Source organism: Notothenia rossii (genome assembly GCF_949606895.1).
Source record: "Notothenia rossii genome assembly, chromosome: 11".
Lineage (NCBI taxonomy): Eukaryota > Metazoa > Chordata > Actinopteri > Perciformes > Nototheniidae > Notothenia > Notothenia rossii.
This window is the reverse complement of record NC_136910.1, coordinates 23,168,057-23,182,632: the sequence shown is the minus strand read 5'-3', so window position 1 is coordinate 23,182,632 and position 14,576 is coordinate 23,168,057. Positions and strand designations below refer to the sequence as shown.

Sequence of the window (14,576 nt, the reverse complement as noted above, 5' to 3'; positions counted from 1 at the left end):
ATCATATACACAAGCGGTGTAGTTATGCAATGAATAAAAAACTTGGGTCGCAGGTTCCTCAATAGTGCATTACAAGACATCTATCAATATTTGTGCATACCTCCAGCAATGTTAACTATTTTGAAGCACTTATTTTAACTGATATTATACATGTATTATACTCTTATAAGATGTATAGCCAGCATGTGTCGTTCTGGGGACGGGTGGGGGAGGGGGGGATGGGGTGGACCCGTTCAAATCCAGTTTTGGACAGTCTGCCGTGGTTCCATCCCATTTCAAAGTGTTGTTCGACGCTCGGCGTAACCCTCGGCGCACACTCAAACATCCAATCACAGAGTTTGAGGACTATCACAGGGTTTGTCAAGCGAAGCGGAGAGAATACTTACTTCCGGGTGTAATATTCTCTAAAGCAAATGAGCTGCTCCGACCTTCGGTCATGACGGACTCAAACTTGTGTTTATTAATCAAACAAATAAATAAACACAAGAATAATTATTAGGGCTGTCAAACGATTAACATTTTTAATCAGATTAATCACAGCTTAAACATTTATTAATCATGATTAATCACCATTCGAACTATGTCCAAAATATGCAATTTTTTTATGTATATTGTTGTGGGAATGGAAAGATAAATGAAAGAAGGCGGATATATCCATTTAACATACAGAGTTAAATGTTTTCAATTCGAGCATCAAATTCATGTGACGCGTTCTCGCGGAAGCCAATCAGAGGTGAGGATCTCAGCCTGCTGTTACTTACGTCAAAGCAGAAAACATCAGCTATTAGCTGTTAGCAGTTAGCACACAGAGATCACAGCTCATCATATCTGTTCAGAAACTGTACAAAAGTTAAACAACTACAAACCACAGACTGTCTGTGTCATGGCGAATACAGTCGCTGGTTTATTTAACGTCTGTAGGCCGTTGTTATGAGTGTGGAGCAAGCGGCAAACTCTGGGGAAGAGCCGGGACGCCAAGGGATGCCTCAAACTGCAGTTCATCTAGTGGCCAGTAGGAGCAGTCTGCAGAAGGGAGCAATTTCCATAGACCCCAATGTTAAAATGCCCAACTTCAGAGCAGAATTAAACATGTTTACATCGTGATTAAAAAAAAACATATTCTCTGTATAGTTAGATCCCCCCTTCATGAATATGGATTGGGGGGGTGAATTTTTTCTCAACTCATCTGTTTAATTAATATTAAGCCTTAAAGCTTTTGCATAAATTAGGGCATGGTCACTTTGAAGGACATGTACATGCCTCACTCTCAGCTAACAGCAACTTGTCCACTCTGCTAGGCTACAACCATAGAGGCTACAACGTTAGTTAGTTAGTTGTAGTTACTGTACTTGACCCTTTAGCTTTAGCCGTGTTCGTGGTGATTGTGCCTTTTAGGGAATATTGTTACAAATACCAGACAATTAAAATGTTGTGCTGTGCGCTTGAATGTACTAACAGAACTTCCAAGAAGTCTAAAATGATAATATTATACATGTCCCGTTCACAGGTGTTTTTGTGCTTGGTAGCTTAGCTTATTACTTATTAGCCAGCTAAGGACGTAACCCTTTATACATACATATACATTTTAGTTTATGATTCAGCCTTGGGTAAGACTTTTATAGTCTATGGCTATGACGCCCATAATGCTAAACGGGAGCAAATGTTAATAGGGGACCCAATTATCCCAGTGGTGGCCGCCGGAGCTAACGGAGCCGCAGGGGGCTAGCTCCAGCCGGCGTTCCGGAGGTAGCTCTGTTAGGTCCGGGCGGTGGAGTCCGTCTTTTCTTAACGTGTGAATGACAAGCATTAAGAATAATAAAATATAGCTAATTCTCTTGCAGATTGTCTCATTTGATTATGAATGTAACGTTTATATAGGGGAACTACACTGTTAGCAGTAACTTGGTATGCATGTATTTCATGTTAGCTTAGCTTCTTAGCCTGAGCCAGCTCTGTTTACTTCCAGTTCGGAGGCAGCAGGTCCCGCCTCGGCTCCGCCTCTTTGCCCTTATTTGGAGCAGGCGGGATTAGACTATGACGTCGCTGTCAAGCCGTTAGTGGCCGACTCCGCCTACTAAGGGCTTCTCGGCAACTCTGCAGAATCCTATGGGTGACGTCACGGACGCGTCTATCGTTATTCCAACCCAGTTTAGATTTAACCAAGCCCACTTCCCTATTACGTAAGGATCGACGTAGCTCTACGTAGACACGGCACACCCGCGAAATCTGAATCTGACAATGAATCTGACAAGCAAAATACCGTCCTTATAAACGCTGCATAATATCATAGACTGTATGCATAATATACAATATCTTTGTCAATATGACTGACGACCACACTTATGCAGTGCTGAGGTAATGTTAATTCATCATTTAATATTAATTCCTGATGGATATAAGAGGGATACATGAGCAAACATCTGTATATATAGCCTATATATAATGTTTCGTTTTTTTGTTTGTCATGTAACATGTTAACGTTTATTTAATATTTTATAGACTTTTATAATATGTTATAAATGTCTATTTTAATATTAATATATATATATGTTTATAAATGAATAAATGTGTGTAGGCCTATATATATATAAAATAGTATCATTAAATAATGCTAATACTTACACCAGCTGAGATGATAAAACACCAGTAAACATCTGTGTGTATAAATGAATAAATACATGTGTGAGTACATATAAGTGTGTGTTTATATATATATATGTTTATAAATGAATAAATGTGTGTTGGCCTATATATATATATAAAATAGTATCATTAAATAATGCTAATACTTACACCAGCTGAGATGATAAAACACCAGTAAGACAAAAAACAACTATTCCTGCTTTACCGCGACCGCTATGGCTATAACTGCCGAAGATGAAGTCTATGACGCTAAAGCTACGTTCTTGCGTAATGCAGAAGTGGGCGTGGTTAAATCTAAACTGGGTTGGAATAACGATAGACGCGTCACGGACACTACGTCCATTAATATATACAGTCTATGGTGTGGAGTGAGCATACAACGTTAGCTTAGCCTGGTCGACCCAATCTCCATTCAGAAAACAAGCATTTTAAAAGGTTTTTCGCCTGCCGTCTTGTCTGCAGAATTGTCAAGCATTAATTCATGGTTTTTACTAACCGGTATCAGTATGTTGGTACGTCGGCATCATTTAGAAACGTGTATTACAATTTAATCACGTTAAAATATGTTCATTTTGTTGTGGTTGTAGCTCCCGAGCCAGCTCGTCTTGTTTGAATGATGCGAGTAAACCATAGACTGTAGGAGTAAACACAGCTGGCAGCCGCGGTGAAACTCGAGCGACTAGAGCAGGGGTCTGCAACCTTTTTGACCAAAAGAGCCATTTTGCTCCTTTTTCCCAAACATTTTTTTGTCTGGAGCCGCAAAACATATTTCATAGCTTGATAGCTAATAAAGTTGTATTTATTGTTATATCAGACAAAAACTACAGTTTTTTTTTGCATTTATTAGGCTATGTATTACATTATATAAAACTGTTAACCTCTAATAAGAAACAAAGAACTCCTATAAGGAGAATTAAAAATAATACACAGGCCTACTTTAAAATAAATTAAACACAGCACTTGGGGAGTCCTCTGCACATTTTAAGGAAACAAAATATTATTAAAATGGGCCCACTTTGAAATAAATAAAACATATAGCTGCACCCTAAAAAGAGTTAAAGGTATGGTAGGTAAGAATGGAGAAACCAGCTCGAGTGCGCTAGAATTTGAAAATACACAACCGGAAAAAGTCTGCCTCTTCCTTCAGACTTCCTTACAGAGCCCATCCTCCAACACACACGAACGCGCACATGACCAACGAGGGCACGAGATAAATTTGTGCACAGATGGAAGGCTGACAGGCAGGTAGGCCATCCAGTTACTTTAGCCGAGCCGGCTAAAATGATTGGTCGTGTTTTTTACAGTGCTACGGCTTCCAGAGATTATTTTTGTATGTATTTATTGTAAAAGCATTTAATATATTCATTGCTATCGGGACGTTAAGAGCATTCCATGGAATATAACAAGTGTTTTCTGAAATAAATGACATACCTCATTGAATTACGACTGAAGATTGTCAGCTGTCTTCCTCTCCCGTGTTGTTCCTCGATACGTAAAGGCTGCTGCACCGTTGACAACTTCTCTACATATCAAACATACCGGTAAACCAGCATCGTTTGCTGTGAAAGCATATAACTCTGTCCACACAGAATGAAATCCTGTGTTCCTCCGGTACTTTTCTTTGATTTATCCATAGTTCGCTCATCGAGCCGGGGGTCAGGTTATTCGCCTCCAAGAAAAGGCGCTTGCAAGGGAGCGTAGCAGGATGTGACGCATATTTTAGTTGACCTAATTAAAACCGTTTTGTTTTTCATTTATGTGTCACAGTATCACATCAAAATACAAGATACAAAATATTTTCAACCATGCAACAAAATATAAATAGTCCTACAAATACTTTTATTTTATTTCCTCCTTATTTTTGTCTAAGCTCAAGGGAGCAGAGCAGAGGGCTTAAAGGGCCGCATGCGGCCCGTGGGCCGCGGGTTGCCGATCCCTGGACTAGAGCGATGCGATAGGAGCTGAGTATGTTTATTAGAACATTGTTCTGTGTGTCAAAATGAAAGACAGCCCACACACCTATCAATCATCAAACCGTGGGGTCTTATTTCCTTACGTGTTGATAGAAATCAACACGTAATGTTGTATCGATGTATATAGAGATGTACTACAGCAAAAGTATTCTCCAGGACTTCCTGCAACAACACCATGCCGTTATCTTGATTCTGATTGGCCAGAAGACATGATCAAAGATGTTCTATTGAGAAGACGATCATGACGTGACAAAAGTTTTCCAAACCGTTTCTAGTCTTCGGTATTTCCAGACAAGTGACTACTGAAATCAATCTTACTAACTGCTGTCTGTGCAATTCTCCGCGCGAGTCGGCTGACTTTATTTTGCTTACTTTAACATCATTTTTCATGGTGGGGCTAAGGTGTGGCTAAGCCATTTTTTGGTATGGCTGTAGCCTACCCCAGTGTATGGGATTAGTTTTGTATCATAAAGATAAAGCAACACTTTTTCAGAATAAAGCAAAACTATGAGTTTAAAAGAAAAAAAAACTGAGTAAAGCAAAATGAAATTAATTTCAAAAATAAAACTATAAGTTGCAAACAAATCATTTGTGTAATCATGTAAACTGTAAAATCATGTAAGTCTTTTTTCTTTGTTTGAACATAGGTTTTTGTTTGCAGTTCTTTTTTCTTCTTTCTCAATGATCAGATTTTTGCTCTCACTGCAGCTTTCTCTTTTGCGCTCCTTCATTTTTTGTTTGAGATTTTGACACAAACCTCCCAGGTGGGCGGGACTTTCAGGGGTGCGTCCCCATTGTCTACTCAGTTTTTGAATGCGGAAGCTTTACCGTTCTTCTTGTAATACATCCATGAGCTTTTCGCGATCGGGAAGGAGCTTGCTGGAACCGTCTTTCTTTGTAGCGCTTTGAAAGTGAACACATATGTAAGTATTGCTCCTTTATGTGTGGTTTGTTCTGTACTATACGTTCTGTTCCATGGTTGTGTTAAGTTAGAACTCAAGCAAAGCTTAGCCATTTTTTCAGCTGTATAGACATTATAAAAACTGTATGCTGACATTTCCGCACCGCAGGAGCAAGTAAGGGAAGAAATCTTGCAGAGGATTCAAGCAAGATTAAGCTTGATTCTGAGAAACAAATCCGTAGATTTAGATTACCTCCTGGACGTTGCTCAACAAGAGCTTTCCTTGTCAACAATAGCATCACATCACGTCAACATCCCACAAGAACTCATTTCCTGTCTACAGGAGCTCACCTGTAGAATCAGTTGAAGAACCGCCCGCTGGTGTGTCAAATGTTGTAACTGCAACTGTGGGGGAGCAGGGACGGCCACGCTTGGAAATTGACACTGACAATCTTGAAAGTGTCCTTTCCATAGCCCTTCCTTTAAAACAATTAGCCAGTTTGTATTATGTTTCCAGGAGCACACTTAACCGGCGGATGAAAGAACATGGTCTCTCTGTTCGTGGCTGCTATTCCACAATGTCGGATGATGAACTTGATCAAGTTGTGAGATCAATTAAAACAAGAATGCCCCATGTTGGGTAACATTGAGCTGTTAGCCAGAGGCTACAATGTGCAGTGGCATAGGGTAAAGGCTACGATGCAAAGGGTGGATGGAGCTGGAATTTTGGCTAGGATGATACAGCTTGGATTTGTAGCTCGCAGAACCTACTGTGTTCCTGCACCATTGTCATTAGTTCATATAGACACTAACCACAAATTGATCAGGTAAGTGTTTCTATCTTGTGCTCTCTCTTTTTAACATACAAACACAGAACATATTTTTGACATAATTAAACACACACATTCATGATTCAAGATGTAACCTAAATGTCACTTAGCCTCTCTGAACACCCTCGGACTCTGCGTTGTGTTTCTTATGGGTGATGGGGTGTTATGTAGAGGGGAGGAAAACAGGACACGGCAGATCAGGATTGCGGTGAACCTCCTGGTTCAACTGTGTTAAGATCTGGTTACTAAAGGCCATAGCACATACTTCACTTAATTAATTCTCATGACCTGTGTCAACACACCACATATTTTCTTTTGACAATCAGATGTCTGAAAAAGGTTGTATGTACTTTCTTCTCCTCAGATTTAATATTGTGATATTCGGTGGGATCGATAGCTTCTCTAGAAAGGTATGTCAAAGTGCCTTTTAGACAAAACAAACTAAAGACTGACTGTGTCACAGTGATGTGACTTAATAATATAATGATTTCCCCAATCCTTTTGCACATAGATTCAATATCTTGATGCTAATGCTAACAACAAAGCATCAACTGCTTTTTCATTCTTTTTGAATGGCGTCCGCAAACATGGATGGCCCTCAAGGTAGGAACTACATCAAAGTATTGCTAAAAGGCCATTATTCTTTGTGGTCTCGCATGGGCTACAACCTCTAGTGGAATTCTAGTGGCTATTCCCCCTGGCCCCAGGCAAAATGAATGATGACTGCCTAAATTATTTAGGGTACGTGGTGACCAGGGGGTGGAAAACGTGGACATTGCTCGATGCATGTTTGCTGTACGAGGAACAGGACGTGGAAGCTTCATTGCTGGCAAAAGTGTCCACAATCAAAGGTAAAGAAAAAACATGCAGAACCTGACATGCATTTTCTTGAAACTGTTGTAGGCATGATTATGCATTTTGTTGATGACTTGTGGTAATAATTATGATACTTATGTTCTTTTTTTGCCCAATTTCTTTTACTCAGAATAGAAAGGCTGTGGCGCGAAGTGTGGTCAGCTGTCACCTGTAACTTTTATGCTGTACTACATGAACTGGAGGAGCAGCAACTCATCGACCTCTCAGATGAGGTGCACCTCTTTTGTGTGCATTATGTGTTTCTGCCACGGCTTAAATCGGACCTGCAGTGTTTTGTAGGTAGCTGGAACAGTCATCCAATCAGAACTGAAAGAAACCTATCCCCAGAACAGTTGTGGCACATTGAGATGCTCCAAACACCTGTGGCTGAGCCAGATGTAGAGGTACTTGATTTAATTTGTTTTCAGGTGGTCCCCTGAGAATTGAAATGTAACTTAACACTGAAATTATATTATATTTACTTCTCATTCATGTGCAATGTCTTATTTATGCTGCCATCAAGGAAACATTTACTATATTGGGATCAATAAAGTATATCTTATCTTATGTTCCACTGAAATCCTCTCAAGTAGCCTATTGATGTTACAACACCTATAACATTACCCTTAACTTTACTGTCTTTCAGCAAATGGAGCTTCTTTACCAGGATCATTGCACTGATCCTGGTCAAGAGGATGGAGTGGTGGTGCCAGAGATCCCTTGCCTCCTGGCAGACCTGCACCTTGCTGTCCTTCAGGGATTAATAAATCCAAAGACATCAACCTTAAGTGCTCGGGAGCTCTACATTCAGACACTTGAGCTTGTGCAAAGACTGTGTTCCTTGCAGTATTAATAAAAAAAAAAACAGGGAGCAAAGAACATGAAAACACTTGCAGTTCCTTTGTTTTTGTATGTATTTTTTTCCGTCCATACAAAGCATATATACATACATACGTTTGAAGTGTTTTAAGTATTCCTCTAGAACACGCAGAGGTCACATTCTCAAGTTACAACACAACTAATCAAACGTATTAATTATCTTTAACTTCACACATTGCAAGCTTCCATTGGTCCATTTAGTTCTTTACACCCTATAAAAGCCTGCCCCACATTTTATCACTGTTGCAACATTTTCCCTGAATTCATTGTAGTTCACACAATGTGCAGTGGGAAATGTTATAGTTTGAGTGCATGCACTTACAACCGGATAACACAATGTGTGGTTTGGCATTCGTTCCACACATGTATGGTCGAAGTAAACAGTGATTCTGAAGGCTTCCCTCTCCGAAAGAAGAAGGTGCCTGTGTGACTGTCCCGTCAGCCATTGCAGAACTTCTGGGACAGAAAGGGCAACCTCATCCTGAGTAGTTCCATCTGCAGAAATGAAAATGAGACAATTTCAAAATAACGTCATACAATTGGACCAAAGACATATTGATATTACTCTGCTCTGTGATATTTTGGATCTGCAAAATTGCAACATCCAGCTTGGTTACTATTATAAACTTGAAAAGCTTACATTTTAGTACTGTGTGGGCATGCTTGTAAAAATAGGACTTTATTAGAAACGCAATACTTGTTTTCATTCTTCATAATTTGAAGCTAAAGCAATTTGTTTATGGAGAAGTAGCAGCAGTAGATACTGTAAGACAATTATAGTGCACACTTTCTCAAAACACCAACGTTTTCAATCTTATAATGTACTTCATAAAGATTATTGTATGAGTCTTAACAACATATTTATCTCCCAGTTTACCTTATGGTGCAAATAAAACCTACCCTCAAGCTCGAGCAGGAAATCCTGGAAGTTATCTAGGATTTGTGCCTCTTTTGCACGCTTCTGAGTGCCGATTTCCCTCATTGATGGAGCCAAGTGTGACACAATGTAGTAGGAGTCCACCTGAAAAATCCATCAAGGAAAGGGGAAGATATAAGTCCAACATTACGTTTATCAAATACTCCACGTTTCACCCTCATTATTCCTGTAGAACATTCAATTATATATTTCAAGTGCGTTTCTAATATATATATATATATATATATATATACACACACAACATGCCTCAGATCCAAGAGAGTAACTGAGCTTACCTTATCCACATCTCCAGCCACAAAGAGGTCACGGCACAGTGCTCTGTTCTTTTCCATGACAGCTATTAGGCCGTAAAGTTGTAGTCTTTCGCGAACTTGCCTTAGCATGACAGTTCGTCTTGCAGCTGAGTGTAGCAGAATTGCTCTTCACAAGGATAAATCAGAAAAACAATATTTAATTTACACTTGCTCACTAAATTATGGTAAAGAGTATACCAATACAATAGAAACCTTGTTATTTTATCTTTGTTGTCCTCGTTGATAGGTCCTGTGTAGCCACAGTTGAGAATTTGTTCTTTGCAAGATGATAAATCTGAAGTTTCGTCAACCTGGAAAATTGAAGAACAAATTAAGTTCCACCACATTTAAATGACATCTTAAATATCAAAATGTCATGTCTTGTGAATGATTAACATCAACTTTGAACCTTTCCCCATTTAATTTACAACTGGTTTTTTTCATTTTTAGTCATTTTTGGTTGATTTTATGTAATTATTGTTTCACTATGGAACTTTTCATTAATGTTACAGTTCTTTGCAAAAAGCATAACACAAATGAAATGTTATCATCTGGATATAATGGTCATGAGTTCATCAAAGTCAACAGGATTATTTTTCTATCATTTATTAAATTGCACAGTAAACATTTTTATAGCCATGTTCTGCAGTGTTAAATTGAGTAAATCCTTAATATCCGTGACCATTGCTTTGAGGATATAATACTAGGTTGTTCGACCAACATACCATCTTAATCAATGAGGAAAACTCCTGGTCATGAACATCATCTCTGGTAATGTTTTCAAGGTTTCCAGTCAAAAGGAAGTTGTAGCACCATTCTTGGAGAAATGTGGGTGCTGGGCCACCCTGCGCGAGGCTTACAGCAAATATTTCCCCAGCAACTCTGAAATGACAGGGAATAAAGGAATGAGCAAAAACTGACAATGCATATTTATTACAGTACAACTACAGAGCAAGTATGTCATTCATGCAACTGAGAAATTCATTTGATTTAAAAAACGCACCTGAAGAGGCCATTGTCAAGGTCATTTAGAGAGTATTTTGGCATTTTTCCCTTGCCATCCTCTCCCTCAAACAGCCGAATCTCTATGCCAGCGATCATCTCTGATGAAGTAATACAACCTTTTTAGGCAAAATTGCTGCACCATCTGCAAAGCCACTTCAAATTGGAATACACTAAAGAAAACTTATGAATTACATTCAATACTGTCTGCGGGTTATTTAAAAATGTAATGTTACTGACCTGTCAGGAATTCTTTCCGCAAAGCACCAGTGTCAACCCCAGCCTCTCCCAAGAATGTCACCTTCGAGGGGTTGAGTGGGGAGCTCTGCTTTGACGCTGCCACAGCATCATTCCACGTTCCACGATGTTCGTTCTGGAAACGCAGATGCCGAATTCTTTGCTTGTGTCAACCTGCGCTGCCAGCCATTTTAGGACATCCTCCTCACTGTTAATACATAACAGAGACCATCACTTTAAGTGAAAAGTAGACATAAGGATTTGGGGTCAAAATAACACACACTTTTTTTTCCTGGTCAAAAGTAGAAATACAAATTAAATGTACCAAGACATGTTCTCCTTATCCGGCTCATTTGACTTGACGGGGCTGCCATCCAGACAGGGCACAGGACTGAAGGGAAATAAAAACATGACCATTAACACAAAACAGAAAAGTAGCCAAGACAGTGCAATGTTTATATATCATTCAAATCGACATAAATTACATTTGAATGAGGATATGCAGGACAACCTTACTACTTTGAGTTACTGAGATAACAGCAGCAACAAATTATTAGTTAAAAAAGTCAACAAGGCTGGAGTAATTGTATTTATTTGTATGTGTGATGCATGATGTGTTGTACAGAGCTGCTTATTCTTCCTGGATTTGTCCTCATTGACACCTAAATGGCCAAAAACTGATGATATCTTTCTGAGATACTCTTCCAATCCCCACAGAAACTTGCATGAAGTTCCAGTTCCATGGCTGGAAATAACTGCATGCAAACGGGGCACTTTTCCTCTCTTGGCTAAAATTAAAAACACATACAAATCCAATAAAGATTATTAAATACAGTCTGGATTTTGTTTTTATTTTTACCCCAGATATGGAAACAACTTACTTTCTCCTTGTAAGAGAGTACCTCAGTTATCTAAACATAGACAGGGAAGATACATTTTAAATTAATTGCTCATCATCCATGTTTTCGAGAATGCAGTTACGAACAAGCAAACTTATTTTTACCTCTGGATCCGAACTCGACAGGGCCTCACAATCTTGCACATGGAGTGCAAAGAGCTGCAAGGGCATGACCTTGTGGGACGTTTTGCATTCTGCCTTTGGCATTTGCATAAACCCTTCAGCATCGTGGGGAAGGGGTGTCAGATCAAATTCTTCCTGGAGAGGGAGAATGTAGATCATCGTTTTCCCCCCTCCAGAGGCACATCTGATGATACTACCAGTGTACCCTTCTGCATCTGGGGGTACAACTGATAGGTTGCGTCTTCCATTTTCACCTGTTGAAAGAAATAGATTTTATTTTTTAGATGTTGCAGCTGGTTCAAACTATAATTCCGCAATGTGTCTGAGTTTTTTTCATATATACCGGAAGCCTTGTAAAGAAGCCATCCTCCTGTTATAGGGATGAGATTTGGGTAAGCCCTTTCAAACAAGCTGCAGACCTAAAAAACAAGTTTATATTGTGAATTTTACAGTTTCTTTAAATTTATTTGATAGAAAAAGTTGATTGATTGGAGGCAGTGTTAGAGAGAGAAAGATAGATCACCTCTGCATGGTTCATGTCTGAAGACATAGACAGCATTTTCTTTCCAAGTCCAGCCTGCATATGTTGGAGGTCCTCAACAGGAGTGGGTGTTCTTTCCACATGTTTATGCACAAGGAAGATCGTGAAACTAAAGGTGGACCACTGTTTTGCAACCTTTGCTGGCCTATTAAAGCCAGCTTTGCCTCTGTTCCCGCGCCTAAAAAAATCCAGGGAAAGACCTGCAATAAAATACTTTTAGTAAATAAATACAACTTTACAGTACAAACCAGGAATGAGAAGTATTATTTAAAAAAAGAATATGGGATTTCTTTGGAGAACTACTACAATATTGTACTCTGGAGTCATTGGTGATAAATATGTAGTGTTTGTTCATCATGATTTCAAGTGTTAGACCTGGCCATCTCTTGCTGTATCCCTGGGCGTCGCCCCAAACTCTGTCCCTGACCTTGTTCTGTGCTGGTGGACGTGGCCAGAGATTAATTAATTATGGAGAGAATATTCTGCACAGCTGCTTCGGCAGACACAGCAGCAGGGGTAGTACCTGGCTGGAGAGTCAAGATGAACCAGTTTAGCACTGCTAAAATCGCTCGTAGGTGTCAACCTTTATAGAGAGATTACATCCACAGCTTTTGAATAAGACATATTATCTAATAACCTTATAAAGCATTATGTATTATCAGATCAATAACAACCAAAAATGTTTGTAGTTTATTATTATTTACTGTAATATATTTCTGAATGTTGTATAAGCAAAGACACCAATATGTTTGAAATAATACTAAATGTGGTAGCTTGGACAAACAAATTACACAAACCACCCAATAATGCAAATCTTACCTTTATTTTACTACCTTTAGTTAATTTCTTAACTGACATTATACAAAGTTAGAGAGATTGTGAGCCGTTGGCTGTTTCTTTGAGGAAAAAAATCATAAACTGGCTTACCTGGGACTGCATGGTAGGTTTTCCACACTGTTACAAAGGGGAGAAGATGAATTGAAATACAATGTAACAGCCCCTTAAGGTATATAGCCTCACTCATCCTAGCTACTGATTATCATATCAAGTGAGCACACTATTAAACAACAGCAATTATGGCGTATTCTTGCCTATCTGAACCATGCAAATAGTTATATCACACACACAGTTATGTCACACACAAACACACACACAGTATGCTAACAGTTAGGCTACTTAGCAAAAGCAACTTGCATGGCTAAGCTTTCCTTGAGTTCTAACTTAACACAACGATGGAACAGAACGTATAGTACAGAACAAACCACACATAAAGGAGCAATACTTACATATGTGTTCACTTTCAAAGCGCGCCAAAGAAAGACAGTTCCAGCAAGCTCCTTCCCGATCGCGAAAAGCTCATGGATGTATTACAAGAAGAACGGTAAAGCTTCCGCATCCATTCAAAAACTGAGTAGCCAATGGGGCGCACCCCTGAAAGTCCCGCCCACCTGGGAGGTTTGTGTCAAAATCTCAAACCAAAAATGAAACAGCGCAAAAGAGAAAGCTGCAGCGAGAGCAAAAATCTGATCATTGAGAAAGAAGAAAAAAGAACTGCAAACAAAAACCTATGTTCAAAAAAAGAAGAAAGATTTACATGATTTGACAGTTTACATGATTACACAAATGATTTGTTTGCAACTTATAGTTTTATTTTTGAAATGTATTTTATTTTGCTTGACTCAGTTTTTTTTCTTTTAAACTCATAGTTTTGCTTTATCCTGAAAAATTGTTGCTTTATCTTTATGATACAAAACTAATCCCATACCCCAGCGCTGCCACTGGTGGGATGTATGGGGCGGGCCATTCTGCACATGCGTTAAATGCGTTAAATATTTTAACGCAATTCATTCAAAAAATTAATTACTGTCGTTAACGCGATAATTTTGACAGCATTAATAATTACGTGTTATTGTTGAGTAAATTGAAAATTGCACAGGGGAAAATAACGTATCTATGCCAACATTTTAGATGCAGATTTTGTTAAACTAATACGTTTACGCTGTGGACCAACACTATAAATTGACGGGGAAGCAATAAAGATAAAACAATTAAACAGCTACACAACATAACAGAAATAATATCGATAGCAGCGTCCCTAGCAACCAACTTGGTAACAATGAAAACGTTGTATGGACACAATTTCCTGAAGTAATCTTCATAATAACTAGCAAACTAAAGATCATGTACATCCACTGCACACATAATCTGAAATAACAACTCATATTTCTCGCATGAAATGACATCAAAACGCATTTTAATGGCCGAACTAACCTTCAAAAAACGTAGGGATCTTACAATTTCAGAGGCGTTTTTGTAGAAATACTACGTCCTACGTTGTGGACCAACGTAGTTATTACACGTTTTTTTGTGAGACTGGGTTGTCATTGCCCAGCTATTTCAGAGCTACCAAAAACTAATTAACTCTAGTAAACCAGTAGGTGGCGCAGCGACTTTTTATTCTCTG

The 14,576-nt window shown here is 38.9% G+C and overlaps 2 protein-coding genes across 8 annotated transcripts; one reads left to right on the top strand and one right to left on the bottom strand.

Annotated features, from left to right (window-relative positions):
• Positions 1–5,263: 5,263 nt before the first annotated feature.
• On the top strand, positions 5,264–8,546 carry LOC307024882 (uncharacterized protein). 5 transcript variants are annotated; one of them, XM_079659344.1, is made up of 7 exons: positions 5,264–5,539; positions 6,035–6,344; positions 6,712–6,757; positions 6,859–6,950; positions 7,088–7,198; positions 7,333–7,606; positions 7,849–8,185. In XM_079659344.1, exons 2-7 carry the CDS (start codon positions 6,151–6,153, stop codon positions 8,053–8,055), a joined length of 924 nt encoding a protein of 307 aa, XP_079515470.1. In that variant the 5' UTR covers positions 5,264–5,539; positions 6,035–6,150; the 3' UTR covers positions 8,056–8,185. The 5 variants fall into 5 exon arrangements, 2 of the variants coding, with proteins under 2 accessions (XP_079515470.1, XP_079515471.1); XR_013804014.1 differs by lacking the exon at positions 6,035–6,344 and having other exon boundaries at positions 5,302–5,539; positions 7,342–7,435; positions 7,849–8,082; XR_013804015.1 differs by lacking the exon at positions 6,035–6,344 and having other exon boundaries at positions 5,335–5,539; positions 7,338–7,606; positions 7,849–8,076.
• Positions 8,287–13,467, bottom strand: LOC307024883 (G2/M phase-specific E3 ubiquitin-protein ligase-like; the record flags this gene model as incomplete). Of its 3 annotated transcripts, none has more annotated exons than XM_079659348.1 (14): positions 13,399–13,467; positions 13,040–13,066; positions 12,095–12,290; positions 11,915–11,990; positions 11,554–11,825; positions 11,432–11,461; positions 10,876–11,338; positions 10,554–10,758; positions 10,315–10,414; positions 10,037–10,193; positions 9,525–9,622; positions 9,294–9,438; positions 8,982–9,102; positions 8,287–8,576 (listed from the first exon to the last, which is right to left on the bottom strand). In XM_079659348.1, the coding sequence occupies exons 9-14, from the start codon at positions 10,410–10,412 to the stop codon at positions 8,287–8,289; spliced, it is 909 nt and encodes a 302-aa protein (XP_079515474.1). In that variant the 5' UTR covers positions 10,413–10,414; positions 10,554–10,758; positions 10,876–11,338; positions 11,432–11,461; positions 11,554–11,825; positions 11,915–11,990; positions 12,095–12,290; positions 13,040–13,066; positions 13,399–13,467. The 3 variants fall into 3 exon arrangements, with proteins under 3 accessions (XP_079515474.1, XP_079515472.1, XP_079515473.1); XM_079659346.1 differs by having other exon boundaries at positions 12,095–12,312; positions 13,399–13,449; XM_079659347.1 differs by lacking the exon at positions 13,399–13,467 and having other exon boundaries at positions 12,095–12,312; positions 13,040–13,172.
• Between the last annotated feature and the right edge of the window lie 1,109 nt (positions 13,468–14,576).